The following is a 9,211-nucleotide window of genomic DNA, read 5'->3' on the forward strand; positions in this document are numbered from 1 at the left end:
CACGGGCGTCAGCGTGCCGTATCGTGTTTCGTGTCTGCCTCTGTCCTCATGTCCCCTGGTCATCTTCTTTACCAGGCAGATCTCTGTCAGTGAGAGTGATGCTCCGAGATCTGGACGAAGGAAGCGCACGCAGAGCCGAGTATGCGGCGTATGGTATGCGCCAGGAAGGATGTAAGCTCGCATAAATGAGACGCCATGAGCTTGTGCAGAGCCTCAAGTGTGGGGCAAAAAGACAATGTGATCGGCGAGGCTGCCCTCGACCTTGCCCAGCTTTCAGCACTGCCTGGCCCGTGGCTTAGTCTGGCTTGTCATTACCTGGGCTGCGCCTTGGCCACGGACCGCGCTGGCCACGGTCTGGGCAACGGCGGCACGGCGGCACGGGCTAGCGTCTCGTACTCCGTCGCCGGTCAAGCAGCCTGCAGCCTGGGCTGCTCACTGAATGCGGGGAGGACGGCGACATTGCACTGTGCACACTGGGATGCGCGGAACACAGCTCCGGACGCATGTCATGTCAGGGTACACTGCAGGCTCAATGTATTCTGGCCCACTGACCCACCCACCTTGATTTTGTCGACCGTCAGTAACCGCTGTATTCAGAGATCAGCACACATTTACGACGGACAGCCTGTTGGCACACAACTCGCATTCGGCGCATTCGGAAAGCCCAACAAGCTCGCCCAGCGAGCGTGCCGGGCCCGGTCGGTCCGAACACGCGTGGCCTACAGCGAGCCCAGCTGCGAGCCAGCCGCGAGCCAGCCGCGAGCCAGCAAAGGTGAAAAATGTTCCGAAATGAACCTTGTCGAACCTTGTTCGGGGTCGTACGTCTGCGTAGTCAGGCGTGCAGGCGTTGTCGGGACGGCGCACGGCAGCACGGCAGCACGGCACGCGGGGGTCCTTCTCCCCAATCCCTCCCGAGATTTCTGCGTGTTGGCGCGAATAGAACGCGTTCGCTGGTCGACCTACGGTACTGTTTGGCGACACGAAAGGACAAGCTCGAGATGCCGTGAGAGGCACTGCCCGTGCTGTCCGTGCCCGAGTACTCCAGATGGCAGCGGTGCTCAGTCACCGAATGCATGGTTGAGGAGGGCTGCCCGCTCATCTTCGCGGACCATTGTTGCTGTGTTCTCACCTCCTTGCCCATAACACTCATCTAGAAACGAACAGTCTAGTCACCAAGAAACGCGAGGCAACGCGAGGCAGGAGCTCATCATAGCGTGAGCTCCTGCCTGAGACCGCCGAGGTATCCCGGTACTTCGATCAGCAGAGCAGCAAGTAGCGAGCCGTGTAAGGAACAAAAGCAGCGATCCCGTAATCGACAGAATTAGGATTCCCGAACCCAACCCGCGGCACACTCAGGTTTCCACTACACACTCACGCGTGTGCAGATCCAGTGAGATGCTGGAGCCAAGCAGTCCCGATTGCAGTGGGCCATTCAGGCTGCCTCAGGCCACTCAGGCTTCAGGTGCGGCCAGGTGGCATCCAGGTGGTGCGTAGTGCGTACGAACTGGAAGTTATTCCGATAGATCCGGGGCCAACGTGGTGACTGCCCTCTTGATCCGTTGATCGAAGAACGTTTTAGTGGCACAGTCTAAGATGGCAGGCCTGGATTGCAGCTGGAGCTCGAAGTACATCACGCCGTGACAGTACAAGCTCCGTCGTGTGCCGGAGGTCACGGTGTCACCGTGTGACGGCCTCACTGAACTCTGCCGAGAAGGCAGATAGGGCTTACAGCTGTCTGTGTTGTCGTGAGCTCAGCCGGCGTAGCCGTAGCCGTAGCCTCAGTCTCAGTCAGTCATTGTAGACTCCAGAAGAAACAGAAGGAAGCAGGAAGGCACACGCGATGATCGTGGCGTTCACGATGTTCCAGTTAGCCAAACTTGGACGCAGGAACAAGACTAGCGGACAAGTTAGAGTTGGCGACGTGAGTCTGTCCATTTGTGGACGTTTCATGCCCAGGGGGTCTATCACCGGGGCTGTGCTCGTGTCGTGTTTGGCACTTGCTCAGTGCCTACAGGACCTGGCTTCGAACGCGTCAGACGATCGTAGAGACGTGCCTCCAGCAGTCCGAATGTGGCGTTGGAGCGAGTCGAGCAACAGCTGGCGTCGCAATCACTCTGGCTCTGTCATCTGCACAGTTGCACAGCCTACTGCGAGGAGACGCTAGGAACAAACAAACCTACAGGAGTGATGTGGAGCGCAGCTGCTTTCTCTACCCACCAGTCTGTGTGGAGTGGGAACTGTGGCGCTCCCCAGCTGACTCCAGCAGTACGCGGAGGGGACGTATCAGAGTTTATCACCTGTGCCACTGACGCCATTGACCCCTTCGCAGAATCCCAACATTGCTGGAATCAGTGACGAAAAGGTCCAGTCGTCACTTCGGGGAGGGGGGAGGGTGTTTCGTCGCTTCGTCGTCCCCTTCATTGTCGTGTTCTGCAGATATACAACCTGGGAGACGCAGGTGGAATTGCAGGGGGTTCAATGTCTCTCCAATAGTCCCAGAATCCCACGAGTGTGTTTGGACGATTATGGGGAAACTCACATGACTGCCCGTGTCAGTGTCTCGCTGTCTCAGCCGGCGATCAGCCATCCCCTATGGCTGCAGGGGTGCTACCGTGTACACGGTGCTCGGACCCCAGACACGGTTCCCATGTCACTTGTCCCTTGCGTGCAAGTCTGTATACTACTCTGGTTTCTCTCACGGATACGCTCGACGAGTGAGGACAGAGCAGGCAGAGGGGAGAACCCCGAAACACGCCTCTGACCGAGCCCTCTAGTCCTTTTGTCAACAAGCATGTGAAGCATACTGCCATGCGTCCATGTGAACATGCACCTTGGTGCACCAAGGTGCACCGCCTCTCTCGGCTTGCCCCGGAACTGAAGGAGGGGTGGGGAGATGCCGGGTCGTTTCCGCCAGGGTCCTCTCTTCCCCTCTTCCCACTGCCCTGGCCTCACGTCTCGTGTGTGTTGTGTCCGGAAGTGCGCAGACGGCCCGATTCCAACAATCGATGCCTCTGTGCCGTGCGCCATGACCGTGCTGCACGCGTGTTAGTCTAGTACATGGGCGTGCGTACTCTGCGGAAAGGGAGGCACTGCAGAGCCATGACAAGAGCTCTCAGAGGATCAGCAGTTATCGCTTGCGACTTGCGACTTGCGACTTGCGGGAAGGCTGCCCGCTTCCAGGCTATCCAGGCTATCCATCTCGGCTGGAATCTGAAGCAGAAGCGCATGCGTTTGCAGCAAGGTCTACAGAGACAGCCGAGCTAATGCGCAAGGCTGAGAGATGCCCATAGATTCCAGTAAACGATCCTACGTAGTGACATACAGGGGGGACGGAGCCCGTGCAGTGGCTCGGCTCGGCTCGAGAGGCATCAACTCCGCGGGGAGAGACCCCCAAATGAGCCCATGCCGTACACCTCGTATACCCGCATGTTCATGAGGACCCCAGGATCTCGTCCCCATCCTGGTCACACCGCGCACTGCGATGGCACGATGGTGCTGTCTCTGTTCGGTCGACACAGGTGGCACCAAATACTGCCACATTTACACTCGTCCATGCACCACCGCACCACGCCTTCACACTATGCATAGTCTACCAACTTAGCGGTACTGAGGGTACCCGTACTGCCCGGGAGGTTGGTATTGGGGCTGCTGCCCCGGCGGGGGCTGGTACTGCGGCTGCCCACCAGGTGGGGGTTGGTACTGCGGCTGTCCGCCCGGCGGGGGCTGATACTGCTGTTGCTGCCCATACTGCTGATGCTGAGGGGGAGGCTGATACTGCGGCTGCTGTCCCGGAGGTTGATACTGCGGCTGCTGGCCATACTGCTGCTGCTGAGGGGGAGGTTGGTACTGCGGCTGACCACCGTACTGCTGAGGAGGAGGCTGGTACTGCGGCTGGCTCTGCGGCATCGAATGCTGCGGCGGAGGGGACGAGTACGAGTACGACGGCTTAGGCGGCGGAGGGGGGTACGCGCCATACGAGGTCGGTTTCGGCGGGGGAGGGTAGGCCGAGTAGCTTCCGCCGGTGCTCTGCGGCTGCTGAGCGGAGTACGAGTGCTGAGGCGAGGGGTGCGAGGGGTAGCTCGGCGTGTACGAGCTGCCGGTGCTCTGCGGCTGTTGGGGAGGAGGAGCGTACGAGCTGCCCGTGCTCTGCGGTTGCTGCGGTGGCGCCGGGTAGGGCGACGGCTGCTGACCGGGAGGGGGCGGGTAGCTGCCTTGCGGCTTTGGCGGGGGCGGGTATGGCGCAGAAGGCGACGAGCTCGGCGCGCCAGAAGGCACACTCGGGAAAGAGGGGTATCCGCCACTTGTGGAGCGGTTCGGCGGGGGCGGGGCGGGCGAACCCGTCTGGAACGAGCTCGGTGCATTCGACAGACTCGAGAGGGCGCTGAAGTCGTACGGGTTGCTGGCCGGGGAAGAAGGCTTTGGCGGCGCATATGGCGATGACGGCTTGGGCGGCGCGGGCGGAGCGCCTGGCGGGCCGGTTGGAGCGTTCAGGCTGAGACCAGCGAGCTGGCTGCCAATGTCGCGCGAGGCGGGGGACGGGCTGCTGCCGGCACCGGCACCGCCGGCGATACGCTGCCGCGTCTCGAGCTCAGAGACGAGGCGGCTGCGCTCGCTGTCGCGCTGGTGGACAAAGCTCTTCACCTCGCGCGCAATGTCGGACACGACGCGGTCCAGGCTCTCGTAGTATCCGAGGCCCTTCGAGAGGCCAGCGACGACCTCCGCGTGCTGAGCGCCGGCCTTCTCGAGGCTGCGCTCCCAGTCGCGCAACCGCTTGGCGCGCTCCTTGTCGCTTCGCGCATGACGGCGCACTCCCTGACCCTTCTCGACACGAGAGACGATACCCTCAAGCTCGGTCACGATCTGTTTGCTCGCGTTCACGGCCGCGGCAAGGCGAGACTGGTACGGACGGAACTTCTCGAGCTCGGAAGCGAACAGCTGCGGCTCGACGTTCTGCGACCGGCGGTTCAGCAGGAGCAGGTTCGAAACATCGTCGTTTTGAATCTGGATGTCAGCTCAGTACACTATTAAGTAAGCTAACCTTCTCCTTCAGGTCTTTCAGGACGTCGTCGCGTTCCCGGCGGATCTTGTGCAGGCGGTCGAGACGCTCCTGCGCGTCCTTGGCTCCCTTGCGGAGCTCCTCCTGCTCGCCCGCATCCAAGCGCTGCGTGACCTGCTCCTCATCCTGGAGGTCAAGCAGCGAAACGCCCTGCGGCACTTCAGCCTGCTTGTTCTTTCCGGCAGCAATGTCGCGCGCCTGGGCCTGCAGACCGTCAGGTCCACCCTTCAGACTGGCAATAGCTGGCTGAATCTCCCGCCAGAGACCGATAATCTGCTGGTCGGCGTTGGTAGCGCTCTGCAGCGCCTGCAGATTCTGCGAGATGGTCTGGCGGAAGTGGTTCGTGAGCGGGCCCGAGGGCGACTGCGTAAAGTTCGGGTTGTACTTGGCACGAGCGCGCTCGCACTCGCGGCTCTCGTTATCGAGCGAGGCGCTGAGCGACTGAAGCTCGTGCTCGAAGCGGGCACGCTCGCCCTCGAGCTTCCGGACCTGCGCGTCCGTCGAGCCCGCGTCTCGCACCTCGTTCGCGATACGCACAATCTCGCCAGGCAGCGAAATGTCCTCTTCGTCGTCGTCGCCGTCTGCCAGCTTCCGCCATCGCGACACGATGGCAGGGAAGCCCATGTGCTCGAGGGCACCCCTGATCTCCGCCTCTGAGATCTCGACACGCTCAACCTCCCCACGCGCAAGCTTGGCCTTCTCCTCCGAGTACACGGACGCCGACTCGTGTACCGCAAGCGGGATGAGGCGAGCGAACATGTCGGGGCCAATGAGCTTGGACACCTCGGGGTTGCCGTAGACATCCTGGATGGTGACTGGCGTAGCCGGGGGAAGCTTCTCGATCGCGGGCAAGGAAGCCTCACTGGGGAGGGCGTCGTGGTAGATGAGGTCGTTGTCCTTGGTGGCCTGGGCCTTGGCCTCTGCGCACGCGGCAGAGTGCGCCTTGCAAATCTCCACCAGCGAGGACCCGGCGTCGGTCGGAAGTGTCGGGGAAGCAGTGGCGACAAAGTTGTAGTTGAAGTTGTTCGCGAAACGCTTCGCCTCGTAGCCGAGGTCGTCAGCCAGCTTGTACCGCGCAAGGGCGGCACCGTGCTTCCCCGCGGCGTCGTCCGCCTTGGCCTTGTAGAACTGAGCGACCGAAGCGTAGTACTTCTGCTTGCACTGAAGGACGCTCATCCAGTTCCGGTCAAAGATGCCCTTGCCCTGGTGCTCCTTCATCTCGTCCACAAGTGCGTTGTACATGCTGGCGACCTGGTTTGCTGTTCGCGCCACGAGTCCGGCAGCCTTCTTCTCATCGACGAGCTTCTCCATGAAGATCTCGGTCGCTTGGGCGAGCATCAGGTTGATCAGGAAGTGAACGACGTCTCGGGAAAGATCGGTCGAGGGCGCGTGCAGGAAGTTCTCGTTGATGTAGGTCAGCATGCCTGCCGTTGCTCGGGCATTGAAGTACGCTCGCTTCAAGCCCTCGGGGTCTGCTCGGGACTGGTTCGCCGCCAGTGACGAGAGCACAGAGGCAAGAAGGTGGATGATCGAAGCCTTCTCATAAGCCAGCGACGTCTGGGTCGTGAGCTTGTCGGTGAATGCATCGTTCCTGCGTGTAAGCTCGTTACCCTTCGTTCACAGCTTGCCACGACTCACCATCCAAAGGACACCTTGATCTCCGCAAACCTCAGCTCCAGCAGCTCGAGCTGTCCGAAGTACTTGTAGAGCAGATCTCTAGCTGCAATACAGTCAGCTAGTTCAACGGTCATGAGGAGGTGGCTTACCAGTGGTGTCGCTGCCGGCGCCCCTGACGGCGTCTTGGCGGCAACGCTGCAGCGCCGAGATCTCCTCCGAGTACGAGTCTGGGGACTCGCCAAACGAGTGGGCGATGGTGGCACGCACGGGGCCGGCCCAGTCCGCATCGCTCGTCGTCTTGCGCGGGATGGCTATCAATGGTGACTGGTGCGCCATGGTGTTCCGAGGTGGATGTTGTGAACAAGCAGGGCAGTGGCCAGATGGCTGTGAGAGACGTCACTTGGTCCTCCGTCACAAGTCATACGCATGGTCATCGCTGGTGCGGGGCCTTAATGTCAGCCCTGACCAGCGGAACCAATTCGAGACGGGTGGCCAGGCGCGGCAACTTCTGACACACACCGACATTGTTACGAGCCGCCGGAAAGACACAGTCAACAACAACAAATCCGAAAATGGCCTCTGCTGGACGTGTTCCCCAGGGTGAAGTCATCATGGACGTGAGTTGAGAGACATCGGTACGCAAACTAACAACAGTTCGCCGATGGAGGCTCCTACGTTAAGAGTGCGTTCGATCGATGACGCTTTCTCGTGTCAAGAAAGTGGAGGCTGACAGGAACACAGACAAGCTCGAGGACTCTGCTCTGAACCTCGAGCGCCGGAAAATCAAGCGCGAGGAGGGTGCGAAGGCCGCCAAGGCTCTCGAGTCACTCGACGTCAAGCCCGCCGAGGAGATGAAGGGCGCCGATGTGGACCTCATCGTGAGTATTGTCGGCCGTTGCAGGTGTGACCATGGCCCAGGTGGCATAAGTATCCATCGTCCGCGGACAACTTGGCTGTGGCGTGTATAGAGAGCTGGGTGGGGTTTGAGCCTTAAGCTAACGTCCAGGTAAAGGAGCTTGGTGTCTCGAAGGAGGAGGCTCAGGCTGCTCTCCGCGCTGAAAAGGGCGACGTCGTCAAGGCTCTCGTCCAGCTGACTGCCCCGGGACGACGATGAGCGTTGAGCAAGGAGACACCTCGCAACCTGTACGATAGACTATGTCACAACAAATGCATACATGAGATTAGATTGATGATTACAGTTGTGGGACCCGTGAAAGGGTATGGCATTGGTGGTCCAAGCAGGAAACGTTGCTTGAGGTACTGGGGTTTGGGCTGGCGAATCGCTCAAGGGGTCTCGGAGACGCAGTTGACCGACGGCAAAACTGATCCGCAGTGGGAGAAGGAGGAAGACAAGGGTGCGCAGGCGTGTATGTTTACACCTCCTCGAGGTAGCCTTGCGTGATGAGTCGCTCAACCTGAGCTCGCTCCAACCTGAACCGTTCTCCTTTCCTGAACTCGACCCGCTCGCCTCCTTCGAGGATGACTTCTCCAGCGTCCTTGATGACACGGACGTCCGCCATGAGTTCTCCAGGCGGCTTGTCGATGCTGGCCGCAATGTCGAGCACGTCGAGGAAGTCGCTCTTGTAGTCGAGCACCATGCTGTTGTAGCTGCGCAGGAAGTCGAGCTCTTGCGGACTCAGCGCCGAGCGCAGGTCGGGGGCATCGGGGTCTCCCGTCTCTTGGGAGAGCACGAATGACAGGGCTCCTCCGGCGTCCCACCAGCGCTCCTTGATGCCGCCGATGCGGTTCGCCAGGTACGCCAGCATGCATCGTTTGTTTCGTCGCGCGGCCAGATGCTGGACAGTGAGGGCGCAGACGAGACCTCGGTCTTGCGACAATGAAACGCCATGTTGCTCCGTCGCAGCGGCAATGGTGACGCCGAGCTGCCGTGTCTCGAGACAGATGGAGAGGATGAGCTGGAGAGCGTACTTTGGGATCGGGAGTTGGGGAGCAGAAGCGAGGGTCGAGCGATGAGCAGCGGTGACGAGCTGGAGAGCGAGGTCGCCATGCATGGTGGCGATTGTGTCGTCGAGACCTCGATCGGCTCGATGTAGGTAGTGTTGAATGCAGGTGTGTGTTGAAAGTCTAGCCAGCGGTATCAACAACCGAAAGAGAGGCGCGTCGCGTCTGCTGCTTGGACATCTGTCATGTTCGCGACGTGCATTGAGGTCACGTGCACTGTCCTACCACACGCGATAATCACGCGATAAAGAGTAACACGTGATCGGACGCCCGGTGCCGCTCAGTGACGGGAGGGAGACCGACGATCACCGACTGCGGTGTGGGTGAAGGGGGTGACGGGTCGCCGGCCCCTACTGATCCGGAGACGGTGACCAAAGAAAAGGTTCCGTTCCCCATAGTCCCCATCTCTGCCCCCGGCTAAGCGGCCGCCTGCTCGGCCCAGACGGGGCACGCGGCCCACTCGCATGCGGGCTCTCACCCAGCCAGGAGCGTCAGCCAGGCTAGCCAGGACTCATCCTAGGCGGCAAGGTGACTACACTGCCGCCGCCCCGCCCGCTAACCGCGTCCCCCCCCCCA

General features: G+C 60.8%; 3 protein-coding genes across 3 annotated transcripts; 1 reads left to right on the forward strand and 2 right to left on the reverse strand.

Annotated features, from left to right (window-relative positions):
• Positions 1 to 3,597: 3,597 nt before the first annotated feature.
• A1Q1_00222 (uncharacterized protein) lies at positions 3,598 to 7,009 on the reverse strand (the record flags this gene model as incomplete). The annotated part of the gene is made up of 4 exons (XM_014326550.1): positions 3,598 to 4,950; positions 5,039 to 6,647; positions 6,695 to 6,776; positions 6,823 to 7,009. The coding sequence occupies 4 exons, from the start codon at positions 7,007 to 7,009 to the stop codon at positions 3,598 to 3,600; spliced, it is 3,231 nt and encodes a 1,076-aa protein (XP_014182025.1).
• A 236-nt stretch (positions 7,010 to 7,245) lies between these two features.
• A1Q1_00223 (uncharacterized protein) lies at positions 7,246 to 7,787 on the forward strand (the record flags this gene model as incomplete). Its single annotated transcript, XM_014326551.1, has 4 exons — positions 7,246 to 7,290; positions 7,328 to 7,355; positions 7,415 to 7,551; positions 7,686 to 7,787. The coding sequence occupies 4 exons, from the start codon at positions 7,246 to 7,248 to the stop codon at positions 7,785 to 7,787; spliced, it is 312 nt and encodes a 103-aa protein (XP_014182026.1).
• A 259-nt stretch (positions 7,788 to 8,046) lies between these two features.
• Positions 8,047 to 8,685, reverse strand: A1Q1_00224 (uncharacterized protein; the record flags this gene model as incomplete). The annotated part of the gene is made up of 1 exon (XM_014326552.1): positions 8,047 to 8,685. One exon carries the CDS (start codon positions 8,683 to 8,685, stop codon positions 8,047 to 8,049), a length of 639 nt encoding a protein of 212 aa, XP_014182027.1.
• Positions 8,686 to 9,211: the final 526 nt, after the last annotated feature.

The sequence above is a fragment of the Trichosporon asahii genome, assembly GCF_000293215.1.
Source record: "Trichosporon asahii var. asahii CBS 2479 unplaced genomic scaffold scaffold00018, whole genome shotgun sequence".
In the NCBI taxonomy this organism is placed as follows: Eukaryota; Fungi; Basidiomycota; class Tremellomycetes; order Trichosporonales; family Trichosporonaceae; genus Trichosporon; species Trichosporon asahii.